The sequence below is a fragment of the Passer domesticus genome, chromosome 6 (assembly GCF_036417665.1).
Source record: "Passer domesticus isolate bPasDom1 chromosome 6, bPasDom1.hap1, whole genome shotgun sequence".
Classification (NCBI taxonomy): Eukaryota; Metazoa; Chordata; class Aves; order Passeriformes; family Passeridae; genus Passer; species Passer domesticus.
Genome location: NC_087479.1, coordinates 3064119 through 3085132, shown reverse-complemented (window position 1 = coordinate 3085132; position 21014 = coordinate 3064119). Strand labels below are relative to the sequence as shown.

General features: G+C 39.6%; 1 protein-coding gene across 2 annotated transcripts in view; it reads left to right on the top strand.

Moving 5' to 3' along the window:
* JAG2 (jagged canonical Notch ligand 2) overlaps nucleotides 1-21014 on the top strand; it is a 68189-nt gene that overhangs the window by 11709 nt on the left and 35466 nt on the right. For both annotated transcript variants that reach the window (XM_064422866.1, XM_064422867.1), the window contains exons 3-4: nucleotides 13981-14035; nucleotides 20161-20415. In XM_064422866.1, the coding sequence (XP_064278936.1) occupies nucleotides 13981-14035; nucleotides 20161-20415 (310 nt within the window). The remainder of the gene's footprint in view (nucleotides 1-13980; nucleotides 14036-20160; nucleotides 20416-21014) is intronic.

The window sequence follows — 21014 nt, the reverse complement described above, 5'->3', positions numbered from 1 at the left end:
TAATTTCCATTTCATAGCTTCTAGATCCATGTCAGTGGAAGGAGAAGGGGAAAAAATAGAGAAGCATTTTGAATTTATATGCTTAAATTTGCAGGGCATGTGCTTAGTTTCAAAGGCTGCTTCATGTACTTTTCTACCGTTGTTACAAAGTTTTCCTTCCAAAGGTGTTCCCATTTGTGGTTTTTGTCTGGTTTGTAATGTAAAGCTATAGCAGATCCCTTCCAGTTTGTGTGAATTTAAAAGAGATGACTGGATATTGACGTTCTGATGCTACTTTGTTACAGTGGGATTGATCATGTCTTGGTTGTCGTGTATCCAAATAGCTTGGGCTACATATGCTGTTTTATGCTGTGTTTCTTTTCTGCTGTAAGCAATTAATTTTTGATAGTAATTAAATCCAGTATTGTGGTTGGTGCTGCAAATGTGATAAAGATTTACTATAGCCACAAAGCACTGTTCAGAAGATTCAGTCCTGCTGCTGGGATATGATTGAAGCATTTGTTTTAGGGATGCATTTATAAACTTAGTTTTTTCACAGCTAAACTCTGACTCTGCCATGTATATTTGACTGTGTGCATAATCCCTGTTTAATCCTTCATTCAAGTTCCTTGTGAGTATTGATCTACATGAAAGAACTTGCATCCACTGTTAGAGTGGTGACTCTTATTTTTCTGCTCAACTTATTCCTGTAAGTTTACAGAGAACTAAAATAAGGGGTTTTATTTCTGATTGCTTCCCTGCCTGCCTCTTTAGCACTTGCAGAAGTTGAAAACTGAGCTGGTGTTTTACTGAGGGCTGAAATGAAGGACAGCTTAGGTGTGTTGTCCCTTTCTTTTGCATTAATGACACTTCTGTTACCAGCCATGAGCAGTTCTACACCGATTGATAAGTTTCTTATGGAAATGTGAAGTTCAAATTGACTGAAACTGCTGTGTGACACAATGTAGCAATAAAACAGAGACAAACAAACACAATATTTATGTTTCTTATTGTTGAGAAGGCCTGTGGTGATGATACCTGTGCTCAGAACCAAAGCCATGGGAGGAAAAGAATGGAATTTTAGTGTTGCATGAGGGTTTGAGCCATCAGCTGCTGCCATCATTGTGGCCAGTGGAGTCTTTGTTTCATGTCCCCTTTCAGCTGTGGCTGCTGCTGCCCAAGGAACTCTAGAGGTGACTCAGTTGGGTAGGACTGATGAGGGAATTGAAGAGGACTTAGGAAAACAGTGCCACAATCTCTGCTCCCTCAGGAGCAGTGATTGAGTGTGGGCCTATCCTCTTCCAAAGGCAAGACATTTAGAGCTCATTAGCTGGATTTGGTTTTGTGGGCATTTTCTTTTTCAAAAATGAAGGGAAAGATTTAAGTGCTATCAACTGCTAATATTATTTAAAAGGATTAAGATTAAAAGACTACTCTGTATTCCTGGGGTCTTTGCATACATAGAACTTGGGGGCATATTTGTTTTTTAATATATTTGCTTACCTTCTTAGTATGCATATTTCCAATACAAAAGAGAGTGCATGCAGGTGTTCTGTGTTTAGAACAATAATTAAAGTATGTTATTACATAGTTAGTTTAATTCCCTCTTGACTTCAAGTTGAAATTATAATGATGCATGGCTTCAAGTGCCCAGAGGACACTAATATCCATGCCACATGGAGTGCAGAGGGGAGGGGAAGAGCAGTATTAATTACTAGTTCATCTTTGAATTCTAAATATTAGCATAAAACAAGTCTTGCACTAACCGTTAATGCGTCTTCATGGTTGTTACATACACTTCAAAAGAGACAATCTAGCTATGCTTTCATTAATGCAACAAGAAAGTGTGTGTATAATGGGCTTAATTTATCTTGGACTTCTTCCAAAACTTTAGGAAAACAGTAGGACATGGATACTTGGTTAATATCAAGTTTGTCTGAAACAGTTCAAAGGTGGTAGCAAGGCTGAAAGCTCCTGCTTAAATCTAGTAGAGTGGTGTTCACATGGTCCCCAAGTGTCTGCCTGGTACTGTACTTGTACATGTCTCTTTATCTAAAATCTTTTTTCTCTGTTCCCTAATTTCATCAATACTTTCTTTTGTTCTTTGCTATTGGATTAACTGGGTGGATTTCTGGAAACTCCCAGTGCCATCTCCAGCTGTGGTGGAAAGGACTGAAGCTTACTAGCTGTGAAGTCATGAAGGTATTTTAAGATATAGCTGGACTATTTCCTGTAACATAATGATTGGGGAAAGTGTGTGTTGATACTTAATCCTATGATCTTCTATCTAAACCAGTGGATTCAGATTTTTTTTTTCCGTCCATTAAAACTGGATACTAGCAAAGGAACATCTACTGGAATTGCCACTCTGATACTGTGTATAATTTCTGATTTAATTTCCATTTCTAATCTCAAAAATCAACCTGAATAGGAAGGAAGGCTGTTATTTAAGTTTCAAGTGTGTTTTCAGGTTTGATGCACGTGGGGTTAATTTCATTTTCCTTTCTGCTGCTTTTGCTCTAGAACTATCAAAACGAGAAATGCAACTGGGGAATGTTAACTAGACTCTCCTGTTTGAGAGAGAGGCAGAATACAAGCTGTGATACTTGTTTCACAGTTATCAGGTAGACTACTAGGATGCTGTGTCTTCCTTTTATATGGTTATTGTGTTCCATCCCAAATCTTATTGGTCTGTCTGGTAGCTGTTGTACTTAAAATAGTGCTGCTAATTGGCTGGCTTCTCTACTACTTAATTTCTTGTATAGAAATTAATTATTATTGTGTAGAACAATATCTTGCTAATGCTATTTTATATTCCAATATACTTTTGAGAAACCTCACTGGGACAGGCACAGTAACACCCATATCAAAGGATACCCAAATATTTGTTAACTTTTAATCAGACTGTATAAAGGTTTAGTGTATATAGATATCTTGGGTAAATTAGCAGAGGGGAGCTGTGCCTGTAGGAATAATGACTAATGGTTCTTGTATAGCTGTTTAGTATTCTGTGCTCATCATTAGCTCTTATCAACTACCTGAAACAAAGCAAAGTGATGAGCAGGGTGGTTTAAGACTGTTTTCAGGTGTATTTTACTTTGTGTACATGTCATTCTTCTCTATGGTGTTGATTTTTCTTTCACAGTGGCCATGTATAAACAGAGCATTGCTGCTTAGACAAGCTCTCCTTTTTTGAGGCCTGTTTTCCACATGCCTAAAGCTTTTTATGGGATGCTAGGCTTTTGCCCAACAGATCTGAGGATCAGCTCCAAGATGCTTTTGCCATGTTTTTTGTTGGAGGTTAGAATAGAATTGATGAGCTGGGCTTCCTTTACCTGGAAGAAAAGCAGTTTCACAGAGTTGTCAAAAGGTATTGAGTTTCTGCAAGTCTTTTCTCAGGACTTGTTGGAGACCTGCAGGAGAAGGTCTTGGGTGCTTACTGACAAAAACTTTAAAGGCATTTTTTTCTTACTAGAGAGTGTGAAAAAGTTCAAATGAAAAACATTACCAGCAGTTGGTTTACCTCTGTATAGGTATGGCTCCAGAAGGCCTGTGATGTCTTAATTCCTGCTTCTCTACTCCTGTTTATTTTGGTCCAAAACGTATTTCCTGAGGTCACTAAGGATTCTGATCTCTGCTCAAATTCCAAATCTGTGTTGTCTGAGGCCTGGCTGAGCCTGTAGCAACTGTCAGGCACACAGATATTGAGGCACAGCGAAATGGCTAAAATGATGTATCTGCTGTTTCCATTTATCAGGAGTACTCCAGGGGTCCATGCAGAGTGTCTAGAGGCATGTTTTGGAGATGCAGTTAATTAACCTGGTTTGCTCTGAAGAGATTGGTTCTTCCAGTAGTTTGTGTCTGGGATCTTGTGTAATGACAAGGATTCCTAATGTGATTTTAAGTTGTGTTTTATGGAGAGTAGTGTTGCATTTGGGGTGGCTCAATCAAGTAGGGGAAGTCCTGTAGCAAGTCTGTGAGTGTTTTTTATGTTTTATTCCCTTTCATCTTTTAAGTCTTAACAATTTTTAGCTGTTATTTCCAGACTGTCACAGATGCTCTTGCCTTCACAGCTTCTGTGCTAGTCATGCTGAACTAATCTTTTGCCTTTCCTGATTCTATTCTTCCCCTAATTCTCCCTGGAGAGTAAATATGATGTTTTGTTCCTTAGACTGATTCCTGAGTGGCTGAGAGGCCCAGCTTTTAATGGGGGAAGTATTTCTTGCTTACTCTTCAGCTGGTATGGAATAACATGTGTGGCTGGTGTGACACTTGGCTCAGTGACACACGTAGATGGTGCAGAATCACTTTCTTAGGGGGGGAAGGTTAATTAGGAATAACACTAGCCTTCATCTGTGCCACATGGAAGCCAGTAGGGGTTGGTTTTGGCTAGTGTAAATAGAATAGCTAAAGTTTGGAGATGAATAGTGAAATTATCAGTTATTTTTCTGTGTAAACCTTGGTATACCAGCCTTCTCCAAAACAAGTAGTGTTTTTTTCTTATAGTTAAACCAGGATTATTGTCACAAATGCGCTGATGAATTTTTGTGTGAAAAATTGCTATGAAATCATTAAGCTTTGTATTTCACTTGACACTTGTCAATCTTCTTCTAGTGAAATAAGTGCTTGCTGTATTTGAGCTTTTCTGTTGTCTTGCCTTGAATGACAGTATGTTCTGCTTTGTGTCACCTGACTTAATCACTATTAAAAGGCTGTCTGGATTACCTTTTCCTCAGGGGAAGTTTCAGAAGCCTACAGTCCTCTAAATCTTTATTCTAAATAATAAGATCTCTCAGTTAGTGGATTTAGCTCAGCTTGTCTTTTTTATCTGAATAGCATTTGTTGCATTCACTGCAACAGGTACGTGACTGAACAGCATACATGGGTTGGTGATTTCTGCATTTGTTCTATTTCATGTGACATTTCAGTGTTACAGAAAGGAGAATCTTGATTAGATTTTTCAATTATGTCTTCTGTCATTGTTTTCAAAGAGAAGTTCCAAGATAAAATTACAAATTTGATTTAGAATTGTGCTTTGTTTCTCCTGGCTTCCTTTTCTTCCTCAAACACTGTTTGGTCACAATTTTGATTATCCTGGGATGGATGGTAATGTCTCAGGCAGTGCAAGATTCCACAGTGTAATTGTTTTATTAATTTGAGCACTGTCTTGTTTTAATGTCAGCCATCAGAAAAGTGAAATGCTTGCTTCAAAACCACACCTGTACTGGAACTGGAGTTCAGGGAGTATAAACAAATGTTCATGGGGGATCAAGGGCAAGAATATAGAAAACTGCTTGTCATTGTCCCTAGCTTAGTTTTCAATCTGGGCAGCTCCAGAAGTAGTTGTGGTTGGTCTCTCTGAAGTATTTGTGCCAGTTTGTCCTTGGACCCACAAAACTCTTAAAACCACTTTTCCCTTGGGCCACCTGTGTAGCATTTGGCCAAGTTCTGCCTAAAATGCCATCTTCTCTGACTTCATTTCTTCTGGCCATGGCTCCTTTTAGCTTCCTTTCTTACCTTTTAGTTCTTGCCAAGACCATGGAAATAGATGATCTACTCCTGACCTGTCCCCAGGGCCTGTTGCAGCATTTAGGCTTCTGTCACATGCTCCTGTTGTGTCTTTTCCAGGCTGAGGAGTTTTGGCCAATTTTTTAATTTCTCTTATGGAAATAACTTGATTCTTTCTTCCTTCTTCTTGCATTTCTCTGGACCTTTGATTTCTACAGTCCCCTTCCTGGAAGCTTTTTGTTTTTCTCTAAGTTCTTTTCCTATCCAGGGTGTTCTTTTCAACGGACTTCTAAATATTAAGTAGTCAAGACATGGAAAAGAGTGGGAGGCAGATCTCTTGCCGTGATCAAAGAACTTGTGTTGAGTTTGTGAAGGGAACTTGCTTAGCTGGGAGAAGCTGCATGGCTTTGGTGGATTGAAGGAGTAGCTGGTTATGGTAATCAAAAGATCTGTTTAGTGAAACCCTGCTTATCAGTACACATTTGCACAGAAGAACAAGGTCACAGGTGTCATTAACCCAGGGTTGTGATGGGCTCCATGAAAATTAGTTTACATTCAACAAGGTTGGAAGTTAAAATGAGATTTGCAACGCTGTGCTCCTACTACAACAGAATTCAACAAAGAAAGATATCATGGAAAGAGAAAAGTATAAGACTAAGAAGTTGTTTAAAGACCACCTAGAATTCCATTGTTCTAGTAACTAAAATAAAGTCACTGGTCATTCATCTAAGATGAAATTATTTTTTCATAAGCATTAAACTTGCTTATTCAGTTGGGAAAAAAAATAATCTTTCCTCCTTGATGTATTGGTTAGTTTTATCAGCCAATACTTTTGTTGAGACTTGTGTCACAGAGGAGGTACATAGGCAGAGAAATGGCATAGGCAGAAGGCATTTGCAGTAAAACAGAAGTGTTTCAAAAAAGCTGACAGCTTATAGCATGGATTGGTATTAAACATTGATCATCTTGTTTTTTGCTGGAAAATCTCAAGAAAGGCAGGTTATCATGGGAGTCCTGAGCAGCTGAATTTTCACTGATGGGTTTTTTTATTGTTCTGGAAGTATATGGAAAAGAGATGATTTCTAAGTCAATCCTATGGTGTTTGTTGAAATTTAAGTGGCCACAGTTGGCAGCTCAGACTTCATAGCTGGAACTTAATCTCCCTGAACACAGCAGAGATGTGTACATGCTGGAATCAGGAGAAGGGGGATGGATAGGGTGGGGATGAATAGCAGACAGCTATAAAAAGCAGAGGCAAGCATTGCTGCTGTTCCCTTGGACTAGCATTACTGCTGTGTGTGTAATGGTGAAAGGCACTGCTTTAAAACAGGGAGGGGCTCTTCTAGGAGCTGAGAAGTCAGCAGATGAGCTCTTCTTCAGATGAAATCCTCACGTGTCTGCTGCCTGGTCACATCTCCTGCAGGTTTTTTTAAATGAGAAGCTAATTACTTGTTTCTGGTGCTGTGAGAACTGTTCCTGGGGTGCCTTTTTCCTTTTTCCTCAGGGATGCTCCTGGCTGCAGCAGCTGCCTGACAGGTGCTATCAGAGGTCAGGGCCAGTGCTGAACTAAATGTGCCATCTCTGACTTGCCATTTGTCATAAGTTTGACTTGGCTGAGATGTCCTTTGAGTTTCTGTCTAGGGTGCCAAGTTACAAGAAAGTTGTGGAGTCTTTATTCCCATGGTTTAGCTTCTGTAGATAGATCTCCTGAGGGCTCTCACTTTGCTTTTATGTGGTCTGAGGTGACTGTATTAACATCCTGCCTTGAGAAGCTCCAGTCTGTCGTGGCATTTTGGACTTTTGTGAAAATGGGTCTCTGTTTCGTACAGGCCTTAGCTAAGGCTAGTATGTGACTTGAGATGGTTTTAAGAGCTCCACAGCTGAAATGTTTGCTGTCCCATGATATAGAGAGAACTTCTGAGAAACTCCTGCTGCATTCTGCCACTGCAGGAGGATCAGAGTCTCTTCAGACTTCTGCCTGAAGATCTTAGTATAAATGTGTTCTCTGGTAAGGTATGTCAGGATCCTGGTGGTTTGATCACCCTGGAGAGAAACACACTGCTCCTGTTTTGTAAAACACTAGGCACTGCCAAATAGGTGTTGTAATACCCCTTTGAGTTCCTCCTTCAAGTTGTTTTATCTTTCAGATGCATGCAGCTGGTTGTTGATATAATTCTTCCACCTAGTTGCTGGGTAATTTTCTTTACCTGAAGTGAGTCTCTACCTGGGTGTTAAATTTGATCTATTAACTCCAGGACTGACTCTTATTCACCTGTTGTTTTTATTCGTGCTCTTCTTGCAATGAAATGATCTTAATAGTCTAGATTTCCCTCTGCCACCCCCGTATGCACACACACATACACATCCCTCCAGCTTGGGTTTTGCTTAGTTTGGTGGAGGAGTGGAATGAGTGTTCAGACTCATGTAGGAGGAGATATCAGTCTGTTAACCATGGCAAAAAATAGCCCCTCTCCCCCCTCCCTGGTTTTGCAGACTTCCTAAAGATTGTCAGGTGGGGCTAATTCACCAAGAGTTCCCCTCGCACAACAGTAGGGCTCCAGAGTTTGTAAACATCTTGCTTTTGTGACTGGGCCAAGAGGAGTATAACTGCAGTAATTGCTCTCAAATAGAAAACTTGAACTTGCTCAACTGCTGATGCTTGCAGGACTCTAACCCAGCCTTCCACTCCTAATAAAATGGGGGGGTTGTTTGGCCCTAGTTTCCAAAGAGGGGAAGACTTCTGTTTAGGACTCACTATGCTCACTCATTAAATGAAAAATGAAGATGTAGAGGATGGTCACCTTTATGATTTTGCATGATAGATGGTCTCTGAATTCAGCAAACAAGCTTCTTGCATGCAAGTGGCTGAAATATCTTTCAAGTTTCAGAAAAAACCTTCTATCCTGTCCCTGCCCCCAACCCCCATGTTCCCACCAAATGAGGATGATTTACTCCTTCAGTAGAGGTCCTTTTTATGACTTAATAATATCTGTTTCTAAAAGATAAACTTGCAGACCTTAAACTTTTATTGACTGTGAGTCCTAGATCTTCTCAGAATCTTTCTTCATTTTTTCCTTATTCACTTTCCACCTCTGGGTTATTCATGAGAAAGTTGTATGAACTTGCTGCAGAGTTCCTGGGGAAGGAAATGGAATATGCTTGCCTTGAAGTCAGCTTTTTCCATGGCAAGCAGGCTGCCTGGGGGAGGGGGAGAGGTGCTGAAACAAAAAAAGAGGGGGGCAAGCCCCCAGACCTATACTTGTCACACTTGACTAAAAGTTTCTTATGAAAGCAAGTGTGCTGATCAAGACTTAATGGACTTGGCTGCAAGAAATAGTGGTGGTGGCTTGTTCCAGAAGTTCCAAAAGTTAACCTGCATTAAGACTAGTGATATGCTATCCAGTGTTTGGACAGTTGAAATGTTTGAGTACAAATGTTTCCTGGGCATGATTGAGGTTTGAAAAGAAACAGTATTTAATGGAGATGAGACCCTGAATTTACTGTGTGACTGTAGAACAGGAAGATAAGATGGGCTTGGGATTTTTTAGGAGCAACACTTTTTTCTGCTTCATAGCTGATTCTTAAAGCGTTTTTCTGTGTAGACAATCCACTCAGTCCTTTTATTCATGTGAAATTAATAACTTTTTGTCTGTTAGCATAAAAGTCACAATAGTATGTTATTGATGCAGAAAACTTTAAGTATTGATTTCAGCTCATGCTTCACCTTCGGCATTTTTCAGACTGTGGGTTGGAGACTCTAAGTTCTATACCTGACTGAAAATGCTGTCATCAGATTGATCATCTCTCTTGGGATGAAATTTCTGACATGACTGGTTTGCCAGAAAAAAAACCCCTACCTTTTGAATGTTGATTTGCAGATACCAAGGTGATAGTAACAGTTCATGAAAAGGCAGTGCCAAACCAATATTACAGGTCTTGTTTCCCCCCTCCCCAGAAGGGAGGTCTCTGGGATAGTATGGGGAGTGTTTTGTTTAGTGTAAACACAGGAATAATGCTTTGAAGTTGCTTGTGTCAACAGCAATCCTGAGGGGAAAAAAAACACAACTGAGGCAGCATCACCAGGATCAACAGACTTAATTTGTATCTTTCCAAGCTACTTGGCATATCTGTTTAGTTAACTCCTACAAAGTGGCTCTTGCATAAGCTGTGCTCTTCTGCAGAAGTGCACTGATGCTCTTCTGACTCGTAGCCTTTAACATCTTGAGTTTTGAGTTGATGAGCACAAATGATGATGTTGTGTGTTTAATTCTTTCAAAAAATAAACCTAATCATCAGAGTCAGTAGAATCAGGTCTGTTTCCAGTGCTGTCTGTTCCATACCCCTATCCCCTCCCCCTCAAATCTGTGCCATGGTCACTTTAACAATATTCTCTAAATATTTTGCTAGTACTGGTTGAAATGAACAACAGATAATACTTCACAAAGCTTTTTGTGGAGATCAGAGCAGACTGGAATATGCATGTCCTGCTGTTCTGTTAGCCTACAGCAAGAGTTCTGTGCAAGTTAAAGCAGCAGGTGTGGTGGTGGTGTGTGTATTATACATCAGGCTCATGATTTTGGGACATTTTTAGGATACTTGTGTAGTGTTTTTTGTTAGGTTTATGCATGAACTTGAGCACACATCAACAGTCTCTGTGAAGAACATTTTCTTAAATAACTTTCAAGCAAGTCTGTTCATATTAAAGATACCTCAAAAATCCAAGACACTGCTAGATGATGTGAGAGCATTAAATATTTGCTGTAAAGATATAGATACATCTTGCTGGACAAGACGTAAATTAATGCAAGTTCTGTTGCTGTTTTCTGTGAGTGCAATTTAAGAAATATGTGGGGTGTCAATGTCTTTGCTATAGAGGAGTTACTTGCAGTTGGTGTCAGTAGATGTGTTGGTTAATCTGTGTTAAGACTTTCTGTACAAAAGTGCAGATGTGACTCATGTCAGCTGATGGTAGAGTTTTCATAAAATGAGTGTGGCCAGTGTGAAGTGAAAATATCCTTAAAAATTTATATTCATTAGTGGTATTAAACTTCAGTGCTTACTCTGGTTATTAGGTAAGATTACCCTCAGGGTGAGGGTATGGATGTTAAAATTTCTGCTAATAAATCATTTTGGTAGTAAAACGTATTTCTGATAATTGAGCCATAACTGGGAAGCTCTCAGTGCCGCAGATTATGAACATACTTAGTAACACAGATGCTTTTTTGTAAATTTTCCGCTGTCGTTTCACAGTGAAGTGCAAAATTCAGACATGTAAGCAGATCTAGTGCAAGACTTGGTACATGTGGTAGTGGGAAAGACTGGGTTTATTGAACGAGTGGGTTAAGGACCAGTTTTCTCTTTTGAGGTGTAGTAGTTGGAATGTGATGATCCATTGCACTACCACAGGGAGGAATTCCTCTTCCAAGTTATTGGCCAGCTGGAGATGAGGAAGGGTGACAGGTTGGGTTGGTAACCTTAACTATCTTCTCTAGAGGCGAAATAGCTATAAAAATGAGTTTTACAGTTGCATTCTTGCTGTGTCTATTTGGGGTTTTTAAAGGGTGACTGAGTAACTCAGCAGAGAGCAGAAGTTGCCCAACTAAGAACTGTCCCAGCTGAAGCTGGTGGTCCAATAAATACACATTTGTCTATCAGTACTGTGTAATACCATTTGATTAGCATCTCTAATCTCCTGTAAGTGTGACTGAAAGCCTTCCTGAAAGGTTACACTCCAAATGCTTGTTCATGTGTGAACAGCCAAGTGCCAGCCTGGTCACCCATAAAAGTAGACACAGGGAAGTGAAAGGATTTAAAAGTCTTTGCCTTGTCTTTGCTGTGTAGGTTCTTTAAACTCATTACAGGTGGGCTGTGGTTCTTGACCAGTGGGAGGATGGCCAAAGCAAATTCTGGAGACCAGGCCTGTGGGACCTGGGGCTTGCAGAGCCACGAGGAGGCAGCACGAGCTGTGTGGGCTCCTCCGTGTTTTGGAGGAGCAGCTCTGCACCAGAGTCATAGCTACTCATAATGTGCTATTAAGTTTTTATAGGATTGTAAAGTAGTATTTTCTGCTCCAGAGACTATGCTAACTTAGACCACGAGGTTTGTCACCAGGGCTGTGTGATTTCTTGTTTTAAGCATCTTAAAATGGGTAGAATGCCTTTTTTCCTCATTCACACTGTCCAGCATGATCATGCTGGGCATTGCATGCAACTCTCTACCCATGAAAATTTCTTAGCATCCTGAGCACAGATACAAATCTGCTTTCAAGTGGTATGATGGGAAAGCATAGATGACTGGTCTGTTGCCTAAGACACCAAGTCCATCTTAGATTTTTTGCTGCTTTTTGTGGGCAGTCAGATGCAGCAGCAGTAGGAAAGACCAGCCCTTACATAAGTAAATGGACATCTTGAAGCACTTGAACACTGGTCTATACTTCTAATACAAATCAATGGAACACAAGAAAACTAAGGGATGTGTTAGAAGGTAAGTAGTTAAAAGTGGAAGATGTGGATAACTTTGGACTTGGCATTGATTGGCAGAATTCTGTCTGGAGTTCATAATTTTGATACAAAATAAGGAGACATGCTGTTGCCAGAAGAAGATGTTAGGGCAGTATTATAGAGAACTTTTTTCAGCTATTCAATGTGTGGTGTTTTTTTCAGGTAGCAGGTAGGATTCTACTGTACTCTGAAAACACTACCTGCAACCTCTCTTCCTATCTGCTTCCCTAAGTGCCGAGACAGGGGAGTGCAGGGAGTTAGAGGGTGAAGCTGCTAAAATGCTCTGCTGATGTTTGTCTTTAATAATTGGGTGGAATTGAGCTGTGCTGTCATGCCTCAGAGGTAGAGCCCTTTGCTTTCTCAACTGTCTCTCTGTTGTCCATTTCCAAGAGCAGTACAAACTCAAGTATGTCTGTGTCCAATATGGTCACTGCCGAGCTCCCTTTTCTCTTCCTTTCTTTAGTCTAAATAGTCACCACTAAACCTGTTTCAGTGATGTAAAATCATCTTCCCTAGTATGTGTCTGAAGCTGAAAATAGAGTAGAAAGACTTAGTTTCAAAGGCTGAATTGTGGTTTGTATTTTAGTATAACTGAGCAGTAGGAAAATAAGCACTCAAGTGCATTTCTGAGTAGGATGATTCTGCTGTAGTCATGGAGGACCTCAAACAGAAAGCCCTGCTTGGAGTGCTGCACTGATCCTATTGTTGCTGCTGTTCTAAAATGGGGAGGTTTCAGTGTTATGATCAACCCTCCTTGGTGTGGAGTTGAGGGATGTGAAAGGTATGTAAGAAGCTATCTCAATATAAAAACAAACATCTCTTGATGTAACAGTAAAATAGTCCTAATGACCCTGTGAAAGATGCCTGAATTATTACATAATCCTCTTCCAAAGAGAGTCCTTGCAATTTCTTGGCTGAATGTCCCCATACCCATGTGGATTTATATATCATTAGGTTGTTAACTGTGCACACATCAGGGCTTGGCTGTGCATGGAAAATGTGTAGAGGAGGACTTTAGGGAAGTGGTGCAATAACTCCTTTCTGTTCTTGATGGCTTTTCCTTGATTTTGAATGTATGTGAGGATCTCAATGTTACTTGTGGCACTTGGAAACTATCAAAGCTGAATGGTTTGACAGCTATTCTTGTTCATCTCAAAACAGTTAAAAATTAACTGTATGCATAACTTTTTTTCTAAATAAGCTTAGTATTCGAATATCAACATCTGTCCTACATATTTGATCATAAACCAAGGAAAATGCCTGAAGCCTTGGTTTAGTGAAGTAAAGGCTTCATGTTTTTTCTAAATCATTTAGGAACTATCTGAAATGATGGGGTTTTTCTTTCCTCAGGGAAAAGTACAGTGCCAGGTGTGCTTACTGTAATAATTGTTTCTGCTGTGTCTTTTGTAGATCTGTTTTTTATGCTACCCTTTCATGAGAAAGAAGTCTAAACTTTTCATAGATGCAGGGTGAATTGTGTATTTCTTCTTTAGATATGTTTTTCTGTAAAACAGAAGTCTGGTACAGACTTATCTTTCATGTGCTTTTTAAAGGACGGCTCTCATTCCATTCTCATTTTGGAGGAGGTGGTTCAGTTGTTTAAGTCTTAAACATCCCAGCTGTTTCCCAAGGTTCAGAACCTCATTTCATTTAAACCTTTTAGGGCTGCTTCTGAAAAGGATTTCTGTGGCTAAGCAAAGCTGAGAATTAGATGCAGTGGGAGGAGAGTGATAATTCAGTCCTCAATATGTGTGTGTGTGCGTGGAATGTTTTTGTTTTGCTGGTAGCATGGCTTGTCCCACAGTTTTTAATGCTGTTATATTTCATGCTTTTGAGAAGATGCTTTCAAGGGCTTTCACATGACAACAGAGAAGTGAAATTTGCTACTGCTTTTGACTGCTTTCTTGTAGCAGTAATATCTGCTTATTTCAAATCGGTTTGTCTGGTTATAACAGTTTTTTATTGTCTAATTGGTGCCTTTTTTTTTTTTCAGAGGTCGTTCACATTAATATTAGAGGCATGGGATTGGGATAATGATACAAAAGCTGGTGAGTATTTATGTAAAGCTTGGAGTTTGTACTTATTCTGTGCTGTATGTGTGCAAATTGGGGAGGGGGGAAATTGTATCCTGCTTCAATCAGCCATCCCTCCAGATCAGCTGGAGGCAAAGCTGTTGTCTGAGTAAAGGGCATGTACAAATCCAAACAGTGAGTATTGGGTGAGGAGCTGTGAAAGGTCATTGCTGTATAGGAAAAAGAATGGACAGTTGTAATGAAAGGGTGTAATTACAATGACTCTTGATAATTAGCTCTAAAATCATGCTAGGCCCTTAATTTTTTTTTTGAAAAAGGAAGGTAATCTGTAGAGTTGCACTTCAAATTCTCCTCAGTCTGCTTGTGACCACACTATGCAATAATTTCCATGATCATGTAAGCAATTAAACGTTATTGCTCCCCATAAGGAAAGCGTACTTCATGGTTTCTTTGGACTTGTTCTAAATCATGGTATGATCCCATCTCTGTTTCTCCTCAAGTACAGGAGGCTACCTTGCATTTTCAGTCTGTGAATGCTAATACTACCTGTCAAGGCAGGGTTATTGATCTGAAGTGAAAGCAAGATTATTTTATAAATACTTCAAAATCATATCAAGGTGCAGATTGCCATAATGCTGCTAAAGCAGGACTCCAGCTTGAACCTACTGTTTGTAAATGGTTTACAAATATGTCTTAAAATAACCAATTCTTCTGGCTACAAAAGAAAAATGAACCTCAGACTTGCATTGTGGTTATTGATAGACTTTCATTTCAGTTGGGATCAGTGTAGGGGGAAGGTAAGTGTTTGAACAGTAAGGTAGTGAAGAGGTTATGTATGTCCCAAATCATCATCAGATTCTATATCAGTAATGATGAGTTTTTAGTTTAACTGCTACCTGAACCCTTCTTCTGTTAGAGTTAAGCTTGTCTTGTTTAACAGCTCCTTTACCCTTTTTCTATTGGCTATGGTTTTTTTTTTATATCTCTGATTAATGTTGCTGGAGCCCTTCAGTTGAGTTTGTCCACAGCCTTCCTGAATGGCACTTCCTAAAGCTGGGTGTGGTGTTCAAAATGAGATCTCATTGAGAGAGCAGAGTAAGCCCAAATCTTGAATAAGTTTAGATATCCTACACAGTAACAGATGGGAGGAATCCTCTTGAATGCTTTGTTTAAAATATACTATGTGATGCTAATTAATTTAAATGGTTTCCAGCTTGGGAATAATTTATCTAGTACAGCAAATATTAGAATATTCATGTCCTTGTTACAGAGGGCAAATCAACTCATGAGATGATGTAGAAAGGGCTGAACATGAAGAGACAGCCTATCCTGTAAATCATCTGTATGCATTCAAGTGCTGGATTTCATTTTTAAATTAGCTTAGTAATAAGTAATAGTATTGTAACTTTCTGTTTATTTCTTAGAATTTGCTGAATCCTCTTGCAAATCTGTAGCTTTAACCCCCAGATTTCTTTTGAATACACCTGATATAAGGACAGTCATCTCAGGCTTGTCTTAGGTCTTTGTTATGCTTTTTAGTTTAACAAGCTCTAACAAATCTCCTTACTTGCATTCCTTTTTTTTTTTCCCTGAACTTGAGGCCAACAGGATATAGAGTGTTTTCTGGAGGCCCAGTGTGCCATCTCCTCAAATTAACCATTTCTATGAACTGTGGGAGAGTATATAAGTGTCAGATTACAGTTTAGCTCTATGAGAAACTGCTGATGGAAAGTGAGCTTCCCTTTAATTTAGGCTGCCAGAGAGAGGTACTGCAAAGTTGTATTGCAGCTGAAAGCTTGTCAGGTGAATTTAGGAAGGCTTTCTTGGCCTGTAATTTGGCAGAAGACTGAGTGCTTGTCTTGGTTAAATGTTTCTGTAGTCAGTTTTCTGGCTCCGTTATAGAGACGTGTTGGTTTGCTGTGCTTCAATTTAGATTTGCATATAGGACTCCTAAGAATTCCTTAATGCTGAAGGTTTTCTCTTTTTGGGGGGATCTTTGCAGTGAGTCCTCAGTAGGTTTTGCCTTGTGAATCTGTTGAGACACAAACATGCTTCAATTCAAAAATGTATTTTTGCAAGCACCATTCAACTGCCAAACAGGCACAGATCAGTAAAAATCCGTGTGTTAGAGAAGAGGAAAGGGAATACAGCAGCTCCTCCAGAGAAAAGGCGATATCTGGTCCTGGAGGGGTGAAGTGAGTGTCTGTAGAAAGCTGAACTCCCTGTCAATCCTGAGCGCTGTGCTGCTCTGGGAATCAGGTTACATGTATCTTCTGTTGCTACTGTAAGATAGATTAATCAAAGTAATTGCCAGAGTCTGTTTATAAGCTGATTAATTAGTTCTAGAGTCAGGTTTTGCTTTCCTTTAATGGGGATGAGTAAGCCTGAAAGTTAAAAGTAGCGTCTGTGTTCCAGCTTGGACTCTGAAGTGGGTATTAAAAACCAAAACAACAGCAACAACAGAAATAAACAACAAAACCCAAGCAAGACAACAAGCAAACAAAAAACCTCCCCATAAACCTAGAAAGAGAGGCTTCCAGTGAACATCTTGAAGGTTCTGGAGCATTTGTCATTGTTCCCTCCCTGTGTCCAAGCATCCTTCATTCTTCTTGCACTCAGTGAAGGCAGGGGGACCCAGAGCTGACCTGTGAAGAGCAAGTCTGCCACAGCAAATGTTTCCCCTCTACAAATTCTTAGAGGGTCTTTCACCCCCAATTCCTGAATTGCTGGTGTGTTTTTCTCCTCCTATGTACAGCAGGGTTAGCTCAGGAGTAAGCTTGTGGCAGTGTAGTGTTACCACTTGTTTGCTTTGGGAGGGTGGAAGAGGGGGAGAGGAAACTGGCTTAGATACAAAGTCACTGCAAAGGGCCTGCTCGCTGTCATCTGTCACAGCAGTTCCACTTTCCAGGTAAGTCACTTGGCTTGGCAGATTTCAGCAGAGGTCTCGGCAATGCCCAACCCAGCCCTGCCTTGACAAAGGAAGCTGGCATCTTCATGTGTGAAGTAACTTTCCATTTGACTTTGTCTGCTGTAGGCATGCAGTGGTTGCTTTGCTCCTTCCCATTGATCTGTAGGAGACTCATCTGTCCATTGTGCTCAAAAACATGCTGAAGAGAATGTGCTTCCTGAGATGGACACCTCCTGCTCTTCTGGGTGTGAAATTTATGTGATGTCACTGTGTTCCCTTACAAACAACTACCAGCATCACCAGCCAATACCTTTGAATTTGTACAGCCCTGTTGGCTTGTTGGGAATGTCTGACCTCTGCAAAGAATTGGGGTGCTGGTGGGCAGTGTTCTTATTTGTATACTGTAGTTAAATACTCTTCAGATAAGGCTTTGTTTTCCAAAAATCAGATGCTCTGGGAACATTAATTAAAGAACTACCTTTTAGGCATCATCTCCTTTTATGCAAGCATCTGTACCACTATCTGCTTTTCTAGAGAGGCTTGTAGAAAACATGTTAATCAAGGAAATTGCTTGGGGGCTTTTTGTGTGCATATAAGTTTGAGTAATGAATGATGCTTTTTTGATCAATAACCAGAGAAATTCAGTTATGCCTTTACTGAGGGCTTAAAGCAGTATGTGTGAACCCCTAAGGTGAACTTCTATGGCAAAGTCAGATGCAGGGAGCAAACTTGTCTCATCAAAACAGTTAGGTGAGAGAGGCTGAATCTCTTCAGACACGCTTTGGTATTGTGGGGGAGGAAGGAGAAACCTTGACAAACATGTTCCTCCCTATGTTTACAGATCTCTCTGGAAGATGCACCTTCTGCCTAGGCTCAGTGTTAATTTGAAGTTAAACAGAGCTCTTATATTTACTCTGGTACTTAAGAATTTAGTATTAGAAATGAAATGGCTTGGAGCTGCTTCCCTCATGCCTTTTGTGGCTCAGGGTAAATTATTTGACTTGCTTATTTAGGCTGTTAAACCCTACTTATACTGATACAAGCTTGAGGAAAAACCCTTAAGACTCTGAAATATATTCCTTTTTAGAGGAGCTTGTGAAGATAAAGTTTGAGTGTTCAAAAAGATAAAAAGAGCACTCTTGGGTTATTTCCCCTGTTCTTGACCCCTGGTATCAAGAGGTCTGTTTTGCATAGGTATATTTGCAGTAGCTGCAATGCTTGTTCCAGTTAACTGGGTCTGATGAATCTCCATTAGCCTGAAGATGCCTGATAAGAATTTTATTATATGAGCCACTCCTTTAATCTCAGGACCTGTTCTTCAGTCCATCTGATGCACTTTGAGGAAAAACTTTCACAGCAGTGTCTGCTGCAGCTGTTTATAAGGAGCCTATGTTACTAAGAGGGATAGGCTTCAGTGTCTTGGCCAGCCATAAAATGTTTTATGCAGTCTAGTCCAAGAAAGCATGACTTACAGCTTATACATGGCAATACCACTTTTAATAATAGAGAAAAACTGAGATCTTAAAAACTGGAGTACATTTCAATGCTTATTTAAGTTCAGTATATTTTAATTTCAAGAGGAAACATTTTTATAGAAGCAAGCTTGGAAAAAGATGCCAAGAGAGTGAGATACTTTGGAGAGCCTGATACTTCTGTAACTATTCTTTTCTCTTAATATTGGAGCAGCTGAAAACACTTTGCTAAGAAATGCACAGGATTCCTCTAAACTGTCAATAATGTTCTGGTTGAGAAACAGTCACTCCTTGGGTTTTGTTTTCTAAACATTGAGGTTAATGAGTTCTAGAAGGCCACTGGGTAGGTAAAATGGGTTTGCTAAAGGTGGTAGCTTAGTATTGCTTGCTACCAGCTTGGTTTGTTCTATATTATTAATAATTTAAACTTCGGGCTTTATCTCACTATCATCTCAGCCTCTTGCAGTGTGCAAGTTTTTGGTTATTCATTTCTTTTAACTGTGTACTTTACAGAATCTTTATTTGAAGAAAATGAGTGCTGAAGCTCTGAGCTGGCAATATTATAGCTATTTCATAAATGTGTATGAAATTAATATATTCAAGTGAAGCCTCTGTACCTTTTTCTCATCCTCGTGTTTGTAGTTCCAGATGCAGCTTGCAGTCACTAGAAAAGCTGTACAGCAGGGTGGTGCCAGATCTGAATGGTGAACCCATTAGAAAACTCCTGCCACTGGTGTTGCTCATTGTCTGCCCTTACCCACCACTCTGAGCTTTGATTATTCCCAATATTTGCTGAAGCAATTGTATAATTTCATTGTACTGGCTATAATTTTCTCACCCCCGGTACTGAAGCTTCTATACAAAGAATTACAGAGATAAAGATGCAAAATGGATATTTATCTAAATGAAAATACTTAGTGTTGGCAGCTATAATGTTACAGCCTAGAATCCTCTTTTCCCCTGGGGTGTGTAATTCTTTGTGCAGGTTTGGCCTCTGTGAGTGGAGCCTGGCAGTAGCAAAGCTGCTGCTTTCCACGGGGACAAGGCAGGATGCTCACAGAGTGTGCTGCAACAGGGATCACAGTTATCAAGAGGTCCACTAGGGGTGAGGATAAGGAGGATGCAAAGCTGAGAATGGCCCTTGATAATGGGTTCATTTGTTTATTTCTTCTCAAAATGTCAAACACTAGCTGTGTAGTGTTCTATGGAATGGTTGTTAAAGTTTTTATTTAGGGTGAAAAATAAAATGGAAATAAGCTAGTTTATATATATAATGCAAGTTTTCAGTAGCATTCATGATTGCTCAGTAATTTTGCAGCAAATTGAATATATTGTATTTTGCTTTATTTTTTAAATTAAACTTGCAGCAGAAAACTTTATCTCAGCTATGAAATTATGCAGATCTTGCAATTTTATAAGAACAAAAAGGAGGCAAGAAGAGCCTCAGATCAAGATAAAGCTGCTAGTTGTCAGCATGTGGGTGTGGTGTGTTTGGCTGCCTTGAAAAATAAGCTATTTCCTATGGATTATGTTCCAGGGTTTTTTAATATTTCCTTTGGGACACTTTTTTAAATTGGCCTTCCTGTAATGAACTTTGCAAGGCAAAGGAAAATTCAGTTATACAGTAGATCTTTATCATCTTAACATTTTCTTTACTTGGTTTTCCCTTAACCAGTTGAGTACTTCTGTTTGGATTCCATATGTGCTTTGTGTGCTGTCAAACTTAACTCCCTGTTGAATTTACCTTTCTTTCCAAAAAGGTGAAAACTTGTTAATAGAGCGAGTGGCACATGCTGGCATGATCAACCCTGAAGATCGATGGAAGACCCTACAAATAAATGGTCCTGTTGCCCACTTTGAAGTGCAGATAAGGGTGAAATGTGATGAAAATTACTACAGTGCTCTGTGCAACAAGTTCTGTGGCCCTCGAGATGACTTTGTTGGTCACTACACGTGTGATCAAAATGGAAACAAAGCCTGCATGGAAGGTTGGATGGGAGAAGAATGCAAACAAGGTAGTATGTTTCCTTTGTCTTGGATTAGCTCTGGTGTATGTAGAATAGGTGTAAACTGCAGTAGGTATTTCTGTGGTGTCAGTGATGTAGTATATTAATTTTAGGACTTACAGGCTTTGTCCTTTCAATACAAATCTTAAACACCCTCAGTGAAAAGTGGAGCACAGGATACAGTGTTGCTTCTGATGTGTGCTGTGAACATACCTAAACAAATCTAGTATTCAGGGAAACATCCTTTTACTAATTGACTTTATTCAATGGTGGTGTTCCTTCAAAGCAAAATGATGCATTACATGTGTTAATGTAAGATTTTATTGGTGTGTATCACTTACACAGTAGACTTCAGTCCTGTAAAAGTGTACCTGTAACACTGTTTCTGCAAATGAAACAGTTTTAAGTGTAAAGTGTGCAAAGCTGAAAGCTTTTTGATAGCTCTTAATGGGAACAGAAATTCAAGTATAGTTGTGTCCTTTAATGTACCACTCAATCAAATCTCTGCATTTTGCCTTCAGTAAGTAGTGCTAAAATTATTTGACGTACTCTTCTTTCTGCTGAGGGCTTTTTGGTTTTGTTTTCTGTTCCTTTTCAGTAAAAAGCTT